Raw genomic sequence first — 22346 nt, 5'->3', positions numbered from 1 at the left:
ACTTGTTAATAGGATCGACCTCACTCAATTTCCTTTTGCGGAATGGTGAGAATCGAATGCATTTGTTTCCTGTATGTAACTTTTCTGGGAATGTTTGGCTATGATAAGTGGAAAAGATTTGAGCCAGGAAAGGGCCAACCAAGAAATTGTGTACAAAGCACGGACACAATCGGGGAAAGCAAACTCATAAGCGAACAAAAGGGAAACAATTATTGTATCAGAAAAAGGAAATAATTCAGGTACGCGGCTTGGGAGATGGACAATAAATAAAAACTTTGATTTTGGGTTATATGCATAGTACCCAAATATTTACGAAGCTAAATTGAAGAGCTATATGCCCAACTTAGAAGCTTGTAGGTCCAATATTGGGTTAATTACTTTAATTAATACTAGTTTTACTAGAGCTGTTGGTCATTTGCAGTATTTGGCAAATGAATGAAGCTAGACTTAAGAACATGCATGTTTTCTAGTAATCCTTAAAAATCTTTAAATATGTATGTGCAAAGTGAGATTAGATCTAAAGTCACCTTCATGTTGTGAGAGTTATCAACAAGCAAGACAACCAGACAAAAAAAATTTGCAATAAAGTTCATGTCCACTCCTTTTAATGCTGGGTCCGAGGAGAGACTAATAATGTTTCTTTTATTTTATTTTTCTCAAAATTTAGTAGTTTGATCAGTGGGGAGCCGAATTGTAATTTGAAATCTTCAATTTGAAGACGTGGTAGTGGTCAGCCTGGGATTCAGTTAAAAAGGAAATTACTGAATTTTTACCCTTTTCTGTAGAATGTTTCTCTTTGCCTGGATTTATTCTGCTTGGCCACATGCACGAATATGGATGATGTAGGGCCAGGAACGAGAGTGAAGATAAGATTAAACCCATGAGTAATCTGATGCGTCTTTTTGCTTGAATCCAGCGAATAATGATTTGTGTTAACCAATGCTGCGGCCTGGTTTCAATCTATCCAATAATGATTCGAGTTAAAAGCTGCACTTTTCACCATAAACAGCACGAGCTTGGAATTAAAAAGGGGAACAAAATTCGCACAAAATAAATGCAGAGAAAGAAAAAAGTTGATAACATAAGCCTTACGTTTGAACTGACATCACCACACCCGCCGCATGGAATTACACAGCACACCTAGCTGGAAATCTCTTTCCTCTAGAAATTCCCTGCCTGCCCCATCCTCATCACCCATCAGCAATTCCCCACATTCTTTCAACAATCAGGGAAAGAGACCAAGAGAGTACTACATATTCATAATCAGCCCTGTATTATTCATTTATTCTACAAATCCTGCCACCAAAAGCAAAAAAACAAATCGTCTTAATTATCTCCACACAAAAAATTAAATATAATACCCCTCCAAATAAAAAATTCCTGGCCTCTCCCCTGCTTTACAACACGCCACAACAATCACAACTCAACCTTCTATATAAACCTCTGTTTTCTTTTCTTTTTGCTTCATACCTAAAACGCAGACAGAATAAAAAACAAAACAAGGCAAGAAAGAGCAGCTCTTTTTCACTGCAATGGCAACAGCGCAAACACCCCATATAGCCATTCTGCCGAGTCCTGGGATGGGTCACCTCATTCCACTCGTCGAGTTCGCCAAACGACTCGTCCACCAACACAACTTCACTGTCACCTTTGTTATCCCCACCGATGGTTCTCCTTCTAAGGCTCAAAAATCAACTCTTGATTCTCTTCCGAGCTCGATAGACTCTGTTTTTCTTCCTCCTGTTGACTTGAGTGACCTACCCGAAGGTTCAAAAATCGAAACGGTGATTTCTTTGACGGTGGCTCGCTCCCTTTCTTTCATTCGTGATGCTTTAAAGTCACTGGCTGCAAAGACAAAACTTGTTGGCTTGGTGGTTGATCTTTTTGGTACGGACGCATTTGACGTTGCTAGAGAATTCAACGTCTCGCCGTACATATTCTTCCCATCCACCGCTATGACCTTGTCTCTGTTTCTTTACCTGCCAAAGCTTGATCAAATGGTTTCATGCGAGTACAGGGACCTGCCTGAAATGGTGAGAATTCCAGGGTGCATCCCAATATACGGGAATCAATTGCTGGACCCAACTCAAGACAGGAAAAACGACTCTTACAAGTGGCTTCTTCATCATACAAAGAGGTACAGATTGGCTGAAGGAATTATGGTGAACAGTTTCGTGGACTTGGAAGGAGGAGCAATAAAGGCTTTGCAAGATAAAGAACCCGGTAAGCCACCGATTTACCCGGTTGGTCCACTTGTTAACGTTGATTCCAGTAGCAAAGCTGATGGGTCGGGTTGTCTGAAGTGGCTAGATGGTCAGCCACATGGGTCGGTTTTGTACGTGTCATTTGGGAGCGGTGGGACCCTGTCCTATAACCAGATAAATGAGTTAGCTCTGGGATTGGAAATGAGCCAGCAACGGTTTTTGTGGGTTGTGAGAAGCCCAAATGATCAGGTGGCTAACGCCACGTTTTTCAGTGTACAGAGCCAGCAGGACCCTTTCGATTTTCTGCCAAAGGGGTTTTTGGAGCGGACGAAAGGCCGAGGTCTGGTGGTGCCGTCGTGGGCGCCACAGGCTCAGGTGCTGAGCCACGGTTCTACAGGAGGGTTTTTGACCCATTGCGGATGGAATTCAGCCCTCGAAAGTGTTGTTAATGGGGTGCCTCTAATCGCATGGCCACTTTACGCCGAGCAGAAAATGAATGCCGTGATGCTGGCTGAGGATATTAAAGTTGCATTGAGAGCAAAACCCAACGAAAACGGGTTAGTTTGCAGAGACGAGATTGCAAAAGCTGTTAAGGGTCTAATGGAAGGCGAAGAAGGGAAAGGTGTCCGAAATAGAATGAAGGACCTGAAGGAAGCAGCCGCAAAGGTTCTGAGTGAAAATGGGTCTTCCGGCAAGGCACTCTCTGAAGTGGCTCAAAAGTGGAGGAACCAGATAGGCATCTAGAAATTAGAAACGCACCCATTTTCGATCTTTTTTCACTCTCTACCGTTAAGTTATGGTATTAGTATTAGTATTTAACTTTATGTTCTACATTTCTTTTCCATTTTCCTGTATATGGTCTAGGCCATTTGGTTTGTAAGTTGTAACAACAGCTAGCAATATGTGTTTGAATGTTAGAAGTTGTTGATATACAGTAATCAGTTCTCTTGGGAGTTTCTAGTTAAGTTCTTCCTTTCCCTTCCTTTTTACTTGCTTATTTTATGAAGTAGGTGAGATTGGTGCGGCCGCAGAATAGTATTCCATTGAAGTGCATAAGAGCATTCAATCATACTAAAGGGGTGGACCCAACGACCAAAGAAAACTTGTTACATCACATTTTAGTGATGGCCACACTTAGCATTGATTGAAAGTAGGTGGCTGGTATTGACATGAAGATGAATCCAGTCCATTGATATATATGGCAAATGTTGAAAGCCAGAAGAAAAAGGAAAACTTTTTGCCAAAGACTTAGGAGAGCAACAAGGTAGGTGATCCCGTTAAAAGCTTCCTGCCTCAAAATATCTCAAATACAGATCAATTTTTCTCTGCCTCATACATTATACAGTTCATTTACAGACTACATTTCCCTTCTGGAAGCATGATCAGCTAGCTTCTGCGACAGTCAAATTTCGGAGTTCATGAACCCCTTCTCATCTTACACAATTTGGAACCAAAGGAACACAAATTGGGCAAAAGAGAAAATTGATGAGCATTTGACTGGAGAGATTTGAACTTTGAAACTTTTAACGTGATGCACGTTTGTGGCAGTGGGCACTGAAAAGGACTTGTAGGTAATATTGCCATACTGATTTTTCTAGATGAAAATATGATTTGTGACAGTAATACCTCACAGTTTGATATTTGACAATCTACTTAGTACGATGTGCTCAATTCTCAAAGTGGGTTTTTCCTTCAATGGAGCCAATCCAATACCAGAGAAATGTTACCCACAGGGGACCTACCTATTTCGGATACAAAGCCACTCTTCCAATGTTTCTCTCTGCCATAAACCACTTTAACAAAGTGTTGGACTTAGTTACAACATCAATTCAATAATTTAATCAGAGCCATAGAAGGTTGAAAAGATTAGAGATAAGGCTAATCAGTTTCTAATAATTACTTGCAGATGTAAGATAAGGGGTTTAATAAGGAGCAAAGTCAAGTTTTATTTAGTTTCAAAAGAAACACGAAACCTCCCTTAATGCAATAATGACGGGTAGGGAAACCTTGGAAACTTGGAATGTGCTCGCCAAGGGATGCTTACCTAAGCTTAGCATCACTGACCTCTTCAAAAGCTACGTGTCATCGTTTGGCCCCACGATGAAGCATGGGAGTTATCACTAGTCCATTAGGATCGGTACATAATGTTCTTGTAGCTATTGGGATAATGTTTTTGGGTCAAAACAAGTGTGAGAGGGAAAGACAAAACTTCCATCGCCCGACATTATCTGGTCTGAATTCATTTTTTTTTTATATTTAAGAAATGAAGAATTCAAATTTTATTTTTTTAAAAGAATTTATGTATCAATTAACGAGTCAATTAAATAATAAAAATTTTATATAAATAAATTATCAAAATGATTTTTAATTTTATTAATTAATTGAAATCATTTGTGAGATTATCAAGTTCAACACTAGAACTATATTTTGGGGAAGGAATTATTAACTAAGAAGTCAATTTGTTAATTGTTTAATTCAAAGAATCGTGATTGGTGCCGTCGGAGAGCTAGGATAACCTATGCTGTTATTAATGGCATCCAAATCTCTCACGTTTTGTCTAATGGATTAAGACCTTTAGAGTTTCAGTTTCACTAAGGACAAAAAAGGGTTCGGAGCTAAGGATCAACTCTCCTCATCTATGCATCTACTCCTAGCACAAATGTAGTATTTAACAAGTTGATCATGGCTTCTCCTCATGCATGTGGTTGTGATTAGTTGTTGCGTCTTTATTAAGTTGTCTTTGTTGGAATGCATGACGGACGAGGGAATCGATGAATCATTCATAGGCTGCAACAGGGTAGAAGTAGAATAGGCGGGACGACTTTCTCCTATTCATCGGCACAGAAAGAAGGAAAAGGAAGGAACACGAATCAAACTTTTATAATGATTTGCAATTGTTGTTGTTTGTATTAGAAATAGTATTTGTTTGATCGATATTGAAACGTACGTATTGGGGAAATTCGAAATGGTCACAAGGCTATAGCTATAGCTATCAGAAGCTAGGCATTGACTTCAAAGAACAAATCCCATTCTAAATAGAAGAGTCTATTATCCAAAAATATTCGTCAAAAGCCGAATTGTTTTCCGGCCGGCCGGGCGGCTACAGTCCGCAGAGCGTTTGACCTTATACAATTCATGTGGCCCTTAGCAACATTGGGTAATTCTCATAAGTTTTTCTTTCTCTTTTTCATTTTGTAAAGTTGGAATACATTAGTTATTAGATTGTGACTAATCACCAGCCCGTTGTACTAACTCCAACTATGGATACATAAGCTAAACGATTTCCTTAACAAAATCCATTATATGAGGAAAAGGAAGAGGTCATAAAGACTTTGGAAACATTATATTTGATTCTTGGTAGTCGGCTCTTTTTTTTCTGCTTCTGAAATTAACTCAACCACTGTAATTATTGTTATTATTATTTTTGTTTAATCCACAATGGTGAGGTTAGGTTAACAGCATTTTTCTATAGTTTTGACACTAGCGCTCTACAAGTATATTTTTATAATGTAAATAAATAATGATAGTAGTAATAATAGATTAATAGATTCCTTTCCTTCACATTTTAAATTTAAATCCTCCAGGCCAAGGGCTGCTATTCTCTCCCACCTTTCAAACTCCCACTCAAGACCTCAAAAAAGTGAAAGGTCAACAAACTGGGCAAGAAAAGGTACTGCAATTATTGTTTATACAGCCGTCAAAAGGAGAATGATTCGGAAGCTAAAAGGATCTTGTCATCATTTCCATCTAGAAGATATATATGTATCACCATTTAATTTTTAAGGCCCTTTTAGAACATTTTTGTTAGGTACCCTATCCAATACTTTGGAGTATTATTTGTCAGCACTCCACAAGGTGAAAAGTTGCCTATAATCGTATCATCTTATTATCTTATTATGCAATTCAATGCAAATATTTTACTTCTTCTACTTATTACTTATCAATGATATGTCCTGATTTTTCAATTTTTATGGCTTTCTAAATTTCCACTCAAATGTGAATGGAATAACTAGCTTTCATATTTGACATTTTTCCTCTGCCACACTGTTCTCATGGGCACAAATCAGGCTTTTGAGTTTTTTGAGGAATCAGGGCGTAGACTAAATTTGGGCTAAGGCCCATGTTTTGGGAGAGAAAATATTCAGAAGGCCCACTTCGTGAAAAAGAGCAAAGGCCCTAATCTGTGGGAGCGTAAGCCTAACTCCGGCCCGTTTGAAGTTTCTAAAATGTTGTACCATTGCCTTTCGAGGTGACTTGCAGTCTGCAGGCATCTGCACTTAGTAAATATGCAACGATAGGAGTTGAAATATCGAGTCAGGCATGATCAGATAACATGTAGGAATGTTTGTAAGGCCTCTTTTGTTTTATATTAAATTATATAAAATTTAATATAAAATATTATAATATATAAATTGTATCATTAATTTTATATATATAATAAAAATAATATTATATATGCATATATTTAATTTATACATAATCATTATTATAACTTATAACATACTTGATGTATATGATTACACTTTTTTTATAAAAAGTATTTATATAATTACACTTCACTTTAGTTTTTATAAAATATTATTTATAATTAATTTTTTTTTTACAAATTTTGATATAAAAATTAAATTATTATAATATATGAATTGTGTCATTAATTTTATATATAATAAAATAACATATTATATATGTACATGTATTTAATTTATATATAAGTATTATTATAATTTATAATAAATTTTATTTATATGATTACATTTAATAACTTTAGTTTTTATAACATATTATTTATAATTAATTATTATTTATTCAAATTTTGATATAAAACATTATAACATTATAGTTTTATTTTGTAGATGTTAATTTTATTATCTTTGAATGTTAATTTGATAATTTATGTAAAAAGACATAATTATATAAGTAAAGCAATAAATGCATGTTTTTTCTTATATTTAGATTATTTGTATATTCAATAATTATGAATAAAATTTATAAATTTTAATATTATCATTTATTAAAAATATAAAATTTTGATTTATTGATTCAAAATCGAATCGATTAAATTAATTTTATATTTAATCAATTTGATTTTTTTTATAATTAATTAATTAATTTTTTAAAAATATTTAATTTATTTAATTCTTAAATATGACAAGGACATGAGAGTGACAATTCCACTGAAATAGCATCATGTATTAATGACTAGGTGACATTTTGTGCACTGAACCCTGACCAAATTTTCAGAAAAAAGATCAAAGATTTTTAAATGCGACTACTGATTCCGAGGCAATGGAGATTGTTACAAAAGGAATGATTCCGAGGCAATGGAGATTGTTATAAAAGGAATAACATGCAGTCCCTCAATTTTAACTTATATTTCACATAAATTGAATATAAATCTGAGTATCCTTGAAGAGTGGGTAATGGAGTTATGGACCAATTAACTCAATTTGAGTTAAGGACTTGAGTTCTAAACTTGTAAGCGAAGGAACAGCTAGCCATGGCCAATTGGCCATTACATAAATAGTGTCAGTGCGAAAGATAAAAATACAACCACCAATGACCTCTACCTGTGTTTTGGTTATCGTATAAAACTTGAAAAGTTTGCATATCTATTTCATAGCTTGCAAATGAGACATCCATGGTTTGATGTCTGCCAAGCTCATTTTTCTGCACGGAAATAATTCCCTCAATCACGTGGCAGATTCTTATGCGCCAGCTCCTATATAGTTTTCATCCGTGGAAATTGCTAAATATTTACCAACAAAATTATCCAGAATTTCACATAAAACAAGTGTAATTAGTTTCTACTCTGCTGCAAATCAGAAGAGCTAAAATGTTCCAAAAGTGTTTCTAACAGGGCTAAAAAATTGGGTTTCAGGTATTTGTATAATCCGAAGGGAGAAATAAAGTGGAGCTCAAGCAGGCTTATTAATAAGGGCTTTGAACTTAAATACGCAAGAAGGTCAGGGGATCTCCAATAGTATTTCGTACAGTGATTGTTAGGCAGCAGTAGTAATAGTAGTAGTAATTTGTAATTTAGTCGCTTTTTAATTTGTCCACGCAAGTCCCTATTCCCTGTGTTTCCTTATCATCATGTTTTTCTCAAATTAGGAATGAGATTGATCTTAGTCAACGATATTGACATTCTCACCAATTGAGATCACGGACTATTCATTTATGAATGAGATATTTTTCTCAAATTATGAATGAGAACGGTCCTGATGGACGGTCTTAAAGTCTATATCACAAGTTGATATGATAGACCATCCATATAGGATAGGTCTTAAAAGATCTAGACCGCAAATTAGCCCATTCTTTCATAATAGCATCCCTAGTATCAACTAACTATTTGGTGTGATCTAAGATTCACCCTAAATTTTATAAGATTTCTAAAAAATAATAATTTCAGCAATAATATTCTATTATTGGTAATGTAAATTACAAAGAATGGTGTGTCAAATCTATAAATATTATTACAAGAAAGTTCATACATCCATGTAATTTACATTATAATTCATTCATTAGTTCATTTTGTTTACTGTTATTGTTTTTTTTTTTAAAATTATATATTTAATATTATATTCAACATAAAACTTTTTAAAATAGTTCTTAATTTAATGATAAAGGTTTTTTAAAAAAGGTATCCTTTTCATGAGTTGAAAGCTTATAGATTATAAATGTTTAGCTTATTTTGTATATAATGATTATTAATTTAATTAGAAAAGAATCCAAAAGTCAACAATAAGTGTATAAGACCATGAACTATTTAAAAATGTCGATTTTAAAAAATTTAGCCTGGGATAATACAAAAAACCTGCAAAAGCAACCCCTTTAGACCCCAAAAACCAAAATGTACACCATGCCATACTCAGCAGGAGAGGAAAAAAACTTCCACCTTCCCCATCCAGAGAAGCAAATCACAAAAACATCAAAACAACACTGTACAATCCAACAATCATAACCCCAGCACAAAAGAAGAAAAAACCAAACGAGCATGAGGTCCCCCCACTAGCCCAATAACAACAGGCCAGACCATCTCACAGTTAAAGCCTCCTCAATGGATGAAACAAAAAGGGGACCGCCTTGGGAGCAAAACAAACCACAACCACGAGTTGGATTTTGCTCTGCGGCTGGTCCCTTTTGGACTTCCAGGAGCTCATTTAACTGTTCAATCTATTTATTAGGGATATTGATATTGGCTAGTAAATCTAATTAACATCCTTTCCCTGTTCTTGTGTATAGAGATTTGCTGAAGAAGAAGAAGATAGAGATCAATTGCTGAAATTAATCTTCACCCAGATGGAGAAGGAAACTAAGGTCTGTGTGACCGGTGCAGCAGGCTACCTAGGTTCTTCCCTGGTCAAAAAGCTGCTAGAAAAGGGACACATCGTCCATGCAACAGCAAGGAATTTGGGTTAGTTTTTTTGCCCCTACTCTCTGCTGTCAAGTCTTTGATATGGTTGAATTCTGTCTTATTTTAAGTTTTTGTATGATATGTATGTTGTAGGAGATCCGAATAAGATCGGGCTTCTTAAAAGCCTCCCAAATGCAGAAACCAGATTAAGGTTGTATGAAGCTGACATATATAATCCCAGTCAGTTTCAACATGCAATTGAAGGCTGTCGATTCGTTGTTCATATGGCCACTCCCTTACAGCATGAACCCCAGAATCATCAGGTTTCAAAACCATTATACTATTCATTTTTCATCTTCATACTTATCCTTGTTGGGTTCTTTTTTTCCTTCAGAAGGGAAGTTACAAGTTAAAAAGGAAAGATGTGATTGTTTTTACTCCTTTTCGACCGTTTTTCAAAAGCAGAGAACAAAACAAATGACAGTATACTTTCCTTTGTAATGTTCCATGCTAATTGCTAGGTATAGTAGTCAAGTCAGCAGTAAGTATCAAAAGGCCCGGGCGTTTTTGGAAGTTGCTCTTGTATTTTTCACCTTTTTTTTAAGCCTTTAGTACTTGGGCCAAAGGGAAAATTATTATATTATTATTGAAATCTATTTTAATTTATACCAACCATCACCTCATTTTCCTATTACGAATTCAAGGTCTATGAAATGATGTCTTATTCAGGGTGTGATAAAAGACTTATTGATAAGATTTTTAAATCTATAATCTCTATTTGGCTAGTTAGATGAGGAAAGTATTTTAATTTTTTTATTATGTAAATCTAAACTCGATATTAAATAAAATAAATTACTTGAAATCAAAAAATGAGTAGTCGACTTAAGAATATTTTGAGTAGTTAACAATAGAATTTATAAACCCTTTTATGTATGCATTGAGACATAAAAATTACAATAATAGTAATTTTTTTAAAAATATATAAATAAATATTTTATATAATAAAAAATAGATATATCCTTTTTTTGTGAGTAAGGAAATAAGTCCGTAGTGTGTGATGAGCACATGAAAAGACATACAAGCTCAAGTAACAAAACAATATTGAAGCATTATATTTAGTAATTAAAACTAGTAATAATTGATGTTGCAATAAAACTATTCAAGGCTTAAATTCACTAGTAGGTATTCAGAGCTACCATATCACTGAAATAATCCCACATCACATGCATGAATTACTATATTTTTCAATAAGTAATTAATGATAGGAATATTTCTTTGGAAATTAGCATTATTGATGATAATTTGGGTTCCTCCATATCTCCTAACATAATGAAAGATATGCTCTAGTTAATAACAAGAAGTGTTCCCCAAATTAGAAAACAGAGATCGTGCCACTATAGCAGACTAGCATCCCTCAAAAGTCGACTCTTGGTAACAATTTGACACAATTAGAAATTAGTCTAATTTCTTTTACTTAATATTATGTGCATGATACAGTTCAAAGATACATCTGAGGCTGCAGTTGCTGGAGTGAAGAGCATTGTGGAGTCTTGCATCAGATCAGGATCAGTGAAGCGACTCATCTACACAGCTTCGGTGGTAGCAGCGTCAGCTTTAAAAGAAGATGGGGAAGGCTTTAAAGATCAGTTAGATGAATCCTGTTGGACTCCCAAAGATGTTGCTCTTCCTTACACCAATGAGCTATTAATGGTAGACGTCGCTTTCAAAATTCATCTCTATCATGACGAGATAAATAGGATGCATGCAAATATCCCATGGTTTGAAATTTTGGGAATTGGTGTTAACATTGCAGGGTTATGTTAGCTCAAAAGCCGCTTCCGAGAAAGAGTTGCTGAGGTATGATAGTGAGATAGAAATTGTGAGCCTCACTTGTGGGCTTGTGGGAGGGGACACACTTCACTCTAGCATGCCGGAAAGCACGGGAGTGCTCATTTCACAAGCCACGAAGAACAAAAGGAGGTATAACACTCTAAGGTTTTTGGAGGAATTGTTGGGAAAAGTCCCAATTTTACACATTGAGGATGTTTGTGATGCTCATATTTTCTGCATGGAGACGCCCTCTATCAGAGGCAGACTTCTCTGTGCCAGCGCATATTTGAGTTCTGCAGATATTGCGAATCACTGTCGAAAAATTTATCCAGATATCGAAATACCTGATGAGTAAGTAATGGCTCGTAATGCTTTACTGTTTACGTTGAAAGCAGGCTAATCAAGGAATTTGAAACAGCTCGGTGTACAGATTTCCTGCTTTCTCTGCTATGGCTATGACAATCTCGTTCCTGCTTGGTTTCAGGTTTGTGTTGAACTCGGGGAGAGAAATCCTTTGGGGTTCTACTAAGCTGAAAGAAATTGGATTTGAGTACAAATGTGATGTCAAAACGATACTAGAAGACAGTATCAACTGTGGGCTGAAGCTGGGTGAATTTTCAATATTCTGAACCGACCCCTTTGTTAATTGCTATCCTTTGATTAGAAGTACATGCTCTCAAGACTCGAATTTTCGTTTTCAATGAATAAAGGGAATGTCCCTTATTATTGGACACTTTAAACAACTCCTTTCCTTATCGTTTGTAGAAGTTGGAATTTTGTCAATGCATCTTGCAGGAAAAGAGTAAAAGTGGTCAGACGATGGTCTATGGATTAAATAAATGAGCACTTAAATGACAAAAGTAGATAAAGATTAAGTAAAAATTAATAGCAAAATCACTCTCCAATCTCAATGCAGCAGGAGTACCGTGCTGTTACGTTTGGCCTTCCTTTTTTGGCTTCACGTGGGCTTGCACAAAATTTATTCCTATTGAAGTCAGTTACTACTAAAATATGATCAATTCAGTCTGCATCGGAGAAATACGTTGGACTAACGAGGATAAGAAACATTATAAAAGGGAGGTGACTGACGAAGTACAACCCACTAAAGAGCCGTTGCAATAAGAAAAAGAAAGGGAACATATTCCAATTTTCTCTTCAGATCCTCCGTCAATGGAGAAGGAAACCAAGGTCTGTGTGACAGGAGCAGCAAGCTTCCTTGGTTCTTGGCTTGTCAAAAAGCTCCTAGAAAAGGGATACACTGTCCATGCGACGTTAAGGAATCTGGGTTTGTTGTCTCTCTACCCCTCCATCTGTCAAGTCTTTTGAAATGGTTCTTCTGGTCTTGTTTAAATTGTTGTACGATACGTTGCAGGAGATCCGTATAAGGTTGGGCTTCTTAGTAGCCTCCCGAATGCAGGGACCAAATTAAGGTTGTATGAAGCTGACGTGTATAATCTCGGTTTGTTCAAACAAGCAATTGAAGGTTGTGAATATGTGGTCCATATGGCCACCCCCCTGCTCCATCAACCCCTCAGTTCTCAGGTTTGAATTTGCATCAATGGTGGTTTCCTTACTTCATTTTCATTCCCAAAAACTCAAGGATGTAACAGTGGAGTTGCATATATACATGGATCAAAAAAATTCCATCAAACCAGTTTTACATCAGGACATGAAAATCAGTCGTACTAATTAACACTATCCCAAGTTCTTATCCAACAAAAATGAAAGATGCATTATCACTTAAATTTCTTTTTTAATCTATAAATCAATATTATACAGTTCAAAAATACATCCGAGGCTGCAGTTGCTGGAGTGAAGAGCATTATGGAGTTGTGCATTAGATCAGGAACTGTGAAGCGACTCATTTACACAGCCTCTGTGACGGCCGCATCACCTATAAAAGAAAATGGAAAGGGCTTCAAAGATCGGATGGACGAATCCTGTTGGACTCTCCAAGAAATAGCACTTCCCTACAGTAACGAGTTGTTGGTGGTAAACGACTTTAACTTTCTTCCTTGCTGATGCAAATTGGACCGTCACATGATTAAAACCTTGGAATTTGTATTCATTGCAGGGATATACATGCTCAAAAACACTTTCCGAGAAAGAATTGTTGAGGTATAACGGAGAGCTAGAGGTTGTGAGCCTCGTTTGTGGCTTAGTGGGAGGGAAAACACTTCTCTCTAGCATGCCTGAAAGCATGGGAGTGCTCATTTCACAAGCAGCAAAGAACAAAAGGAGGTATCGCACTCTAAGGTTTTTGGAGGAATTGTTGGGAAGAGTCCCAATTTTGCACATTGAAGATGTTTGCAATGCTCTCATTTTTTGCCTGGAGAAGCCCTCTATCAAAGGCAGGTTTCTCTGTGCCAGCGCGTACTTGAGCTCTGCAGATATTGCGAGCCACAGTCGAAAACTTTATCCACATATCGAGATAAATGAAGAGTAAGTTATTTTCCATGATCCTCTAGTCCTTTAATTAAAAAGACAGGCTTATCAGATACCAAAAATCATTCCATTGATGAAGTTCCCAATCAAAAAGAGGTCTTCTAGCTCAATTTTCTAGCACCATTTTTCTTCAATCCACGAACCAATCTCTTCAGCTAGACGCGATTTGTTAATAGCTAGAGCAAAACCGCAAGGAAATTTCATATTAAGAATAAGTCCATCAATCCAAACTCTTCAACAAGCCATCTAGATCTTTGCTACGACAACAACAATCCCAATTAACAAAGATAAATTGTCATTTTGAGCCCACACAAAAAGTACCTTCTTCGAATCTTTTCAACCTCGTTTCTAGCTAACACCTGCTGGTAAATGAAATAAAGACATGTAATATAGTGGTACATTTGCTTTTCAAAAAAAAATTTAGTCGTACATTAGAAAGAGTAGATTTGATCGAGATGAGCCTTCTATCCAATGATAAGTACTAACTTTTCCAGCCAGCAAGCTTACTTTGAAAAGAGTCTACATCAGGCTTCTATGCAACCTTAGCATTAGGGTTCGCAGCAAGAGGTAGGCCAACGTACTTGATTGTCTCTGGGAGATCAAATTGCCCATGACTCAGTCACTTGATAATCAGTCCAAGTCCAACCCCCACCAAACAACTCTTAGAGAACTTTATCTTGATGCCCGAAATACGTTGAAAGCAACCGAAAATGATAGTATCATCAGCATCTTTGCAAAAAGTAATTTTTCGACGAAAGTTGTGAGTTCGAGTCACGTCCAAATGCCCAAGCCTTGATTGCTTATCTGGGCTTACAAGAATGGGCCCATCAGAATTCCCAGCATCAGAAATCATCACCCCTGTTTTCGTGTGATTTTTTCTCTTTAATGCTGGAATTTTTTCCAACCGAAACACCTCTAGAATTCCTGCTTGACAACCCATCCTTCGTTACATCTGTCTAGTTTTCTAATTCATCCTTTTGAATTTGGAGACTAGCATTGGGGGTATTGCCATCGTTAATATCAACTTGCTTACTGTTGCCACTTCAGCTAGTGTCAGATCATTGTTGTCTCCCAACGAATTGACTGTAGAATCTGAATGATCGTCGGAAACCGTACGTGAAGCTTGTTGCCGGTTGTTAAACCTAAGACCCAAAAAACAGGTTCACAGATTTTGTGATTTATTATAAGTTAGTCATGCTTGGTTTCAGGTTTGTGGAGAACTTAGGGAGGGAAATCTCTTGGGGCTCTGCGAAGCTGGAAGAAGTTGGATTTGGTTACAAATGTGATGTCAAAATGATACTAGAAGACAGTATCAACTGTGGGCTGAGGCTAGGTGAATGCGGTTTACATTTTCCTGCAACCCGTTAGGAGCCATCCTCTCGGATTTTCGTTTCTAATTTATCTAATGCCAGATACTCTGCTCTGGACGGATGAACCTATGTACTTGCCACAATGATGAGATAGCTGCAGAAAAGCTTTTTTTTTTAACTAGACCAATTACATATTTTTGTTTCTTTTGCATCAGACAAAGATCAACTCGTCATTTTTTGCTATTGATTTGATTGCATCACCAGACCATTTATTGGTAAGGCTACCTGACACATTTATTAACAAACATCACTATCCCATGTCAATTGAAGATTAGAAAATTTTACATGGATGGAAGATTACGACTCTTTTTTTTCTGTGACTTCCTTTCAAGAAACACTCCCAAGCCTACTGGATTAGAAAGAGATATGAATAATGAAAAGCAAATGAAGGGAAAACAAATTATTTCTAAGAATTGAACTGCCTAATCAACTGTTAATTTTCCTGGCCAGCTCCATCAGAGACTGATACATTGCTGTTGGTCACAGCTATATGAACACTCCTCAATCTCTTTTTCTGGATCAGCTTACTCTAATAAACCAGTGCACTACATTTCTATTTTCTCCTCCCTTTTTTTCTTCCTTCTGCTCCTAATGGGGTGGAAGTTTGAAAACTCATTAAGAGAAGAATTCAGAATTATCGAATGGGAAACTCGGATCGAATTCCAACTTATCAAGTGATGAGATATCCAGGTCTCCAATTGGGGAATTCGTAACTGAAGTCGGTGCAGAGATAATCTCTGTAAGATCAGATTCAGAAGTCTGCACGTTTTGGGCAAAACCAAAGCTGCCCATGTGGCACGGTGACACTGAAAAATAGTTGGATTCAGATGTCGCTGGAGACATAAATGTCGGAGAAAGGTTTCCCATGATATCATTTTCCATTAGGGACTTTACGAACATGCTGTTTTCCACTTCTTCTGATTCAACAGGGAAAGGAAATGAAGGAAAAATGTCCTCTCTTGTGTCCAATTCCTCTGTTTTAACCTTAAGCCCTGCTCCAAGACTCATAAACATCTCTTGTGATTGTTTCTGTTTCTCTTCAAGTTGCTGCCTTTTCCGAGAATGATTGCCTTGCCCTTTGGACATTTCTCTTGTTACTGGTACAGACGTGACAGCAAAGTGAGAAACTTGGTTACAGGTATGTCTTCCTCTATATTTCACCTCAAAGATTGTAGGGTCCTCATCTGATCTTTGAACTTGTTTAGTGGCTAAACAGCCTTGTGAGTGACGATGAGTGCATCTATAATATCCCCTGAAATTGAGCACGCAAATTAAATGTTAGAAGCCATATCAACACAATTAGAAAATTATTCGTCTACTAGACCAAATTCCAAGAAAATAAAAACAGGGCGGTATGTCTTTATCGATACTTTGCAGACATGTTTCAACATCAAAACCTCAACTGGACTGGAGAATAATTGAACTTGGGAACTGTTTTGTGGTCCTTAGGACAACTCCAATCAAAACTGACCACGATCCTTATATTATTATTGCTATTATCTTTGCACTTTTTGCTACCACAGTTTCAGAACCAGGTCAAAAGATTTGAAATAATCCTCGTTCCATAAGGTTAATGGGGGGAAGTTTTTGACTGTTGCTACTCGTTTAATTGGTAGTATCATATAGTTTAAAGAAAATTTTGTGCAGCACTGCCTTAACATTGATTAAGACCTCCATTTCCATTCCTATAAACAGTCAAACTGGCTGACCTTTCAAAATCATCTCACATACATTTTGAGCAACTTCTTCCCTCCTTCATTTCTCTCTCTTGAGTTGGAAAAAAAGAGAAATGCTAAATAGGAGGAATTTCTGCTTTCATAACTTGTCTAATTAAGTAATCAGTGAAATGTACGGCAACAAAATGTTATGTTGAGAATTTATATCTAGAGAACAGATGATATAACATTTTGTTTGTCACCTTTAAAACTTAGAACACATTATAAAGGATGTGCCTTTTTTGTTTATGTGGCATCAAAGTAGTTACTTAAGTAGTATTCAACGCTTGGAACAATAACAAAAGACAATAGGCAGAGCCTCAAGGTGAAATTGTCAGAGGCCCCGGATGGGGGGGGAAAAAATCTAACGGGTTCGGACTAGGACCATTCCTGCTGCCAATAAGTGTTAAGAGATGATAATACGACCCCACCTACATGTGGTGTCGTGACTAAAAGGTGTACGTTGGATAAGCTTGCCGATGAGACTCTTGTCATGTTGAGCAAACCTCTTTAAAAAAGGGGGAAAGAGAACTATACTACAGCAAGGTTTAATTGCGTGGTATATACGAAATTCTGTACTGTAATAGTAAGAACATTTCTCACCTTGGAAAATTGGATCCAAGAATATCTTTCTGGCCATATTTTCGCCAGCAATATCCATCATCGAGAGGCCCCTCTAATGACGTCCCAGAGCAAACCCTTAATTGCTCGGTCCACCCGGACGATGTTTTTCTGTAACAGTTAATATATGAGACATAAAAACCCATACTACAAAGTAATCAAAAGTTGAACTTGAATCAAATTATACTTCTACTATTTAGAGAAAGCTGTGAGAAAGAATAAGAAAATGGTATTTTTACCTCTTTTTGGACACATCCTTTTTATCAGAGCCCTCGCTTCCTAGGCTGCTGTTGGCAATGGAAGCAGGAGATTCCAACGTGCTACTTGTGGGCTTAGTTTCAACCACAAAACCACTCCAATTCAGCATTGAAAGAGCTTTCTCATAGGAACAGAGAATTTTCTCAAGTAAGTCCTGGCGTGTTTCGGGAGATGAAGAAGGATGGAGATGCTGCCTAAGCAGATTGGTCAGCTGTTTCCCTTGTGTTAGCTCATTCAAAAGAGTCTTTTGCTCCCAATCCATCGTTCTTTCCATTCAAAAACAAAAATGTTCCCAAATATCTGTGGTGAACTATACGCTCTCGGCGGTGATAAGCTTTGCTTGGTTGTGGGGTTAATTTATAAACTTTAAGAACATGGAGCGGTACTAGATCATGTCAGGATAAAGCTATAGCTTGATAAGAATCAAAAGTGTACAAAAGTGAAGAGCCAAAAGCAAGCAACATAGAAGAAGTTAAGATCCAGATGGCTCTCAGAAACCAAAACCCAAATACAAGGGAGAATAAGCAGAAACAGCAAATCTAGAATGTGGGAAATGATGGTGGGTAATTTGACAGAGAAAGAGAGCGAGATATAAATTAAGTAGAAAAGGTATCGATGGCAAAGCTATGCATGCAAAGGATAAGAAAAGAGGCTTTGGCACAAAGCCAACCCCGGAAGGGAGGAGGATATTGGAAAGAAATGAGGTGGAAAAGGGGGGCAACTATGACTGGGAAGAGAAAGTTTGTATAGTCACAAAATGGAGTGGTACGTGTTAATATAGTAGAGAGCGAGAGAAGGGCGAGTTGCTGACCAATTCAAACCCCACCCAGCAAGAAAAAAATTGGCAATCGTGAACAGACGATAAGTTCTAGAGAGGAAGAGTGGAAAGTCAGAGATGAGTATTGAACGAATAAAGAGAGTGATAGAGCCGATGGGACCAAAGGAAAAAGGGTAGAATCTTCAATTCTGCTTCCGCGTTGTTGCCCTTGCTCCTCCCACATTTCACTATTACTAAATGGGCTGAAGAGAGTGACGTAACTCGGAGGCGTCACGTCCAACCCTTTGCTTACGATGGATGTTGATTGATCACCCATGTGAGACACAAAAACATGTAGACTGTGCATTTCAGATTTCGTTAACTTAACACCGCCCCGCCCCCCTCCCTTTCTTTCCTGGACAACTTACAAACGATGAAAGCCTAACGCTGTATTCACAATAAGCTTTGTCTCTCTCTCTCTCTGCATAAAACAAGAAAAGGGTTCTCTCAAATACTTGAGTTATAGTTAGGCATGAGTCCAATTTTCTCATGCTATGTTTCAAACATTATGTAAAAACTAATTAAAATTTAATATATTTATGTATTTTTTTAGATTCAAGAATTTTTATAAATATTTCAAATTCACCACTAAATAGAGTTTTTTTTTTTTTTAAAAAAAAAGACAATCATAATAATTGCATTCATAACCGCTTGGAGTATACAACTCCTTTTACAACCATACAGCAGGTTAACACATCCCAGAAAAATAAATATTGGTCGGTATCCCTTTTGTTGCTTGTGACATACCCTCGATATTTCCCCACAAAGATCTAACAATTTCATAAATTTAAAAATAATTATGAAAATCATGTTTGTACGTAATTTATCACATAATTTATATTTAAATTTGAAATTCAAAGTTATATTCAAGTTATCAAACATAACCATAATGATTATTAAAACTTAAACAAATGAATTTACTTCATCTTGTTTCTCTAAAATTTATATATGTATTTTTTTTTTAGTTCTCTCTCAGAGTACTTGAGCGGACACGTCTGTGGTGCACTTTGTAATATATGCCACTTTATTATTGCAACTATGAGGTAATGTTCATAATTAGCTTGATGGCACGGTTCTAACTATACTTGACCCAAAGAGGAAAAAGTTGTCCCGGTAACGGATGTAAATGATGTTGAAGTCTTGAATCCAAATCCACGGCATAAAGATATGGCTGGGACTTCAAGATTCTAGCATTATTATGAATTCAAACCTGTTTCCAATTAAAATGTAGCGAATAGATATTAATCTATTATACACACCAATAAGTAAATTATAAGTTATGTTGTGATTATGTCACGATGAGCTTATCAGACAAAGTAAACGAAGAAAACAGGGGAATGGCAATCAGACAAAATCAAAAGATATAAGAACATTTTCAAATTTTGTTCAAAGGAAAAAGGAAAAGTAGGCCTTAACTAGAGACTATGGAAGAGATCTGGGTATGGAATTTGTTCACATATATTGCAGGATATTCATTCTTTTTGCGTTCAAGTGTTAGGTTATAGTAATTTAATTAACACCACCCTTGAATCTTGCAACATAAAATAAGCAAGCTGGAACTGGGTCTCGTGCGAATTTGATCAAAAGGTTAATTGAACCTGATGGCCTTTGTTGGGATGGTGGCATTAATTAACAAGCCAATTTGACCCCTTTAATTACATATTAGGCAAGAATCCCGCGTTTAACAGAGAAGATGATAAGGCAGGATCAAGATGCTTTGCTGTGACCACATGAAAACTTTCTTTTTTGGGAGGGTAAACTTGTGTTAATCGCACAGTTTTGGTTGGAAGAGAAACAATTCGAACGAAGGTGAAGAGAAGTGCATTACTTTAAGGGACAAAAGGGGTTTAAAGGCTAAAATACTCGAACATGGAGTCCCCCCAATACAAAGTCCAAGCACGTGTTTGCTTGATTTTTGGCTTTTTCTGAATTTTTTAGTTCGCCTTGCAAGTTGGGTTCTCATAGATTTAAGGTAGCAACTTGAGAGTTTCAGTGTGGGGGAGAATACATCAATTAAATTCTGAAATTCGCGTTCACACTTGCTTTGAAAAGCATTCCCACATGGATGGCTTCTTTATGTCACAACAGGACTCCGTCCAATGAATGATTTACATTATGAACCTAGGAGCCTGTCATAATTATCCAGATTAAAAAAAATTATTATCATTAAATTTTGATATAATATTTTTAATAATTTTTAATCATTTTAAAAAATATTTGTTATTACATTCAATTAAATTTTTATATTTTTCTTTTAAATTAAATAAAATTTTATAATTAATAATTAATTAAATCATCATTAATCAAAATATTATTTATCTTGTAATGATTGGTGATGTCTCGTTCACTAGTACACGTCATTTTAAAACTCAATTAGAAAAAAAAATAATATTAGTATGAAAATTAGTTAGATTTACAAAATGCATTGTTGGCATTAATTACTCTTTTACGTTATTCAAAAATTTCATACATGCCAAATAAAAATATTTAATGATCATTAAAATTGAAATGTTACACCCAAGTATAAAAGAAACAAGGTACAAAAAAAATAAAATAAAAATCTAATGGCACGTTTGGTACGGGGAATAGCTATGCTATTCCCCCTCTATTCTCGATCATTTCCTATTCCTTCGTTTGGTACCAAATTAAAATACGGAATAGCAATTCCGCAGGAATAAAAATTCTGTCAAATAGGTTAAAAGTCAGTAATAGCTATTCTCTTCCCCCTCTCCAGTAATAGCTATTCCATGGCTCATGAAATAGCTTTCAAATATATAATGACCAAAATAGCCCCTATAACCTAAAAATATTACAACCCTATACCTATAAATACTTTTTTTCTCTCATTTTCCCTTTTCTTTCTCTCTCTTCTCCCTCTCTCATTCTCTCTCTAACTGGAACTCAACACCGGCGGCAACGGCGGCGACGGCGACGGCAGCAACCGAATATGATCGAAAAACGTCGATCTAGTCCTTTCCGACAATATTGAACCGAGATCCAGCCAGATCTGGCACTCAACGGCCAGATCTCGTCGCGGGAAGCACCGGATCTGGTGCTTCCCGACCAGATCCCACGGTTGGATCTGGCACTCCACGGCCAGATCCAGCCGTGGGGAAGCGCCGATCTGGCGCCATAGTGGCCAGATCCGGCCAGATGGTGCGCCAGATCGGCGTTTTGTTACACCGATCGCCTTTTCCGGCGACCGGCCCATGAAAAAAAAAGGCAAAAATAGAATAAAAAAGAATAAATATTTGTAAATTGTGAAAGTTGTAACTAAATCAACCTATTTTTGCTTATTTGAGTTCAATTCAAGTTAAAAACTAAGTCCAATAAATTTAATTTTTTATACTATTATAAATATCAAAAAAATTTATTTAGTCTCTTTATATTATTTTATTCTAAAATAGTGTAAGTTATTCATTTAANAAATATAAGTAATTAAATTATATTAAAATATTGATATTTAAATTATTAATATTTTAATTAATTATAAATTATTAATATTTAAAAAATAAAATAAAAAAATAATTATATATAATAAAGAGTATTTTTATCTTTTTATTTTCTATTTCTTTTTTATTTCAAAGCTATTGTTACCAACCAAACACTATAATAAGTCATAATAATTATTCATACTTTATTCCATTCATCATACCAAACTACATAATACTTATTCTATTCTATTCCCACCTCATTCTATTCTCACGTAATAACTATTTTATTCTATTCCTA

At 36.1% G+C, this 22346-nt stretch overlaps 4 protein-coding genes across 5 annotated transcripts; 3 read left to right on the top strand and 1 right to left on the bottom strand.

Annotated features, from left to right (window-relative positions):
• LOC18614008 (hydroquinone glucosyltransferase) lies at positions 1398–3169 on the top strand. Its single transcript, XM_007051538.2, has one exon. The coding sequence runs from the start codon at positions 1533–1535 to the stop codon at positions 2946–2948; it is 1416 nt and encodes a 471-aa protein (XP_007051600.2). The 5' UTR covers positions 1398–1532; the 3' UTR covers positions 2949–3169.
• Positions 9261–12131, top strand: LOC18614007 (dihydroflavonol-4-reductase). Of its 2 annotated transcripts, XM_007051537.2 has the most exons (6): positions 9261–9618; positions 9712–9881; positions 11056–11268; positions 11372–11538; positions 11647–11739; positions 11873–12131. In XM_007051537.2, the coding sequence occupies exons 1-6, from the start codon at positions 9504–9506 to the stop codon at positions 12015–12017; spliced, it is 903 nt and encodes a 300-aa protein (XP_007051599.2). In that variant the 5' UTR covers positions 9261–9503; the 3' UTR covers positions 12018–12131. The 2 variants fall into 2 exon arrangements, with proteins under 2 accessions (XP_007051599.2, XP_017982303.1); XM_018126814.1 differs by having other exon boundaries at positions 11372–11739.
• LOC18614006 (dihydroflavonol-4-reductase) lies at positions 12226–15321 on the top strand. The gene is made up of 5 exons (XM_007051535.2): positions 12226–12673; positions 12761–12930; positions 13168–13380; positions 13463–13830; positions 15042–15321. Exons 1-5 carry the CDS (start codon positions 12559–12561, stop codon positions 15199–15201), a joined length of 1026 nt encoding a protein of 341 aa, XP_007051597.2. The 5' UTR covers positions 12226–12558; the 3' UTR covers positions 15202–15321.
• Positions 15589–18646, bottom strand: LOC18614005 (probable WRKY transcription factor 46). The gene is made up of 3 exons (XM_007051534.2): positions 17779–18646; positions 17522–17650; positions 15589–16455 (listed from the first exon to the last, which is right to left on the bottom strand). Exons 1-3 carry the CDS (start codon positions 18069–18071, stop codon positions 15819–15821), a joined length of 1059 nt encoding a protein of 352 aa, XP_007051596.2. The 5' UTR covers positions 18072–18646; the 3' UTR covers positions 15589–15818.

This window comes from Theobroma cacao, chromosome 1 (genome assembly GCF_000208745.1).
Source record: "Theobroma cacao cultivar B97-61/B2 chromosome 1, Criollo_cocoa_genome_V2, whole genome shotgun sequence".
NCBI lineage: Eukaryota > Viridiplantae > Streptophyta > Magnoliopsida > Malvales > Malvaceae > Theobroma > Theobroma cacao.
The sequence above is the reverse complement of the archived record's forward strand: the minus strand, read 5'-3'. Positions and strand labels throughout refer to the sequence as shown.

Bases quoted from the DNA above. Each gene is read 5' to 3' on its own strand.
- LOC18614005 (XM_007051534.2), bottom strand. From the start codon at position 18,071: ATGGAAAGAACGATGGATTGGGAGCAAAAGACTCTTTTGAATGAGCTA. The intron at 17,651-17,778 runs GTAAAAATACCA...TAACTGTTACAG, and splicing joins AAGGATGTGTCCAAAAAGAG to AAAAACATCGTCCGGGTGGA. The intron at 16,456-17,521 runs GTGAGAAATGTT...GCTCAATTTCAG, and splicing joins CTTGGATCCAATTTTCCAAG to GGGATATTATAGATGCACTC.
- LOC18614008 (XM_007051538.2), top strand. From the start codon at position 1,533: ATGGCAACAGCGCAAACACCCCATATAGCCATTCTGCCGAGTCCTGGG.
- LOC18614006 (XM_007051535.2), top strand. From the start codon at position 12,559: ATGGAGAAGGAAACCAAGGTCTGTGTGACAGGAGCAGCAAGCTTCCTT. The intron at 12,674-12,760 runs GTTTGTTGTCTC...GATACGTTGCAG, and splicing joins TGCGACGTTAAGGAATCTGG to GAGATCCGTATAAGGTTGGG. The intron at 12,931-13,167 runs GTTTGAATTTGC...AATATTATACAG, and splicing joins ATCAACCCCTCAGTTCTCAG to TTCAAAAATACATCCGAGGC.
- LOC18614007 (XM_018126814.1), top strand. From the start codon at position 9,504: ATGGAGAAGGAAACTAAGGTCTGTGTGACCGGTGCAGCAGGCTACCTA. The intron at 9,619-9,711 runs GTTAGTTTTTTT...TGTATGTTGTAG, and splicing joins TGCAACAGCAAGGAATTTGG to GAGATCCGAATAAGATCGGG. The intron at 11,740-11,872 runs GTAAGTAATGGC...GCTTGGTTTCAG, and splicing joins GATATCGAAATACCTGATGA to GTTTGTGTTGAACTCGGGGA.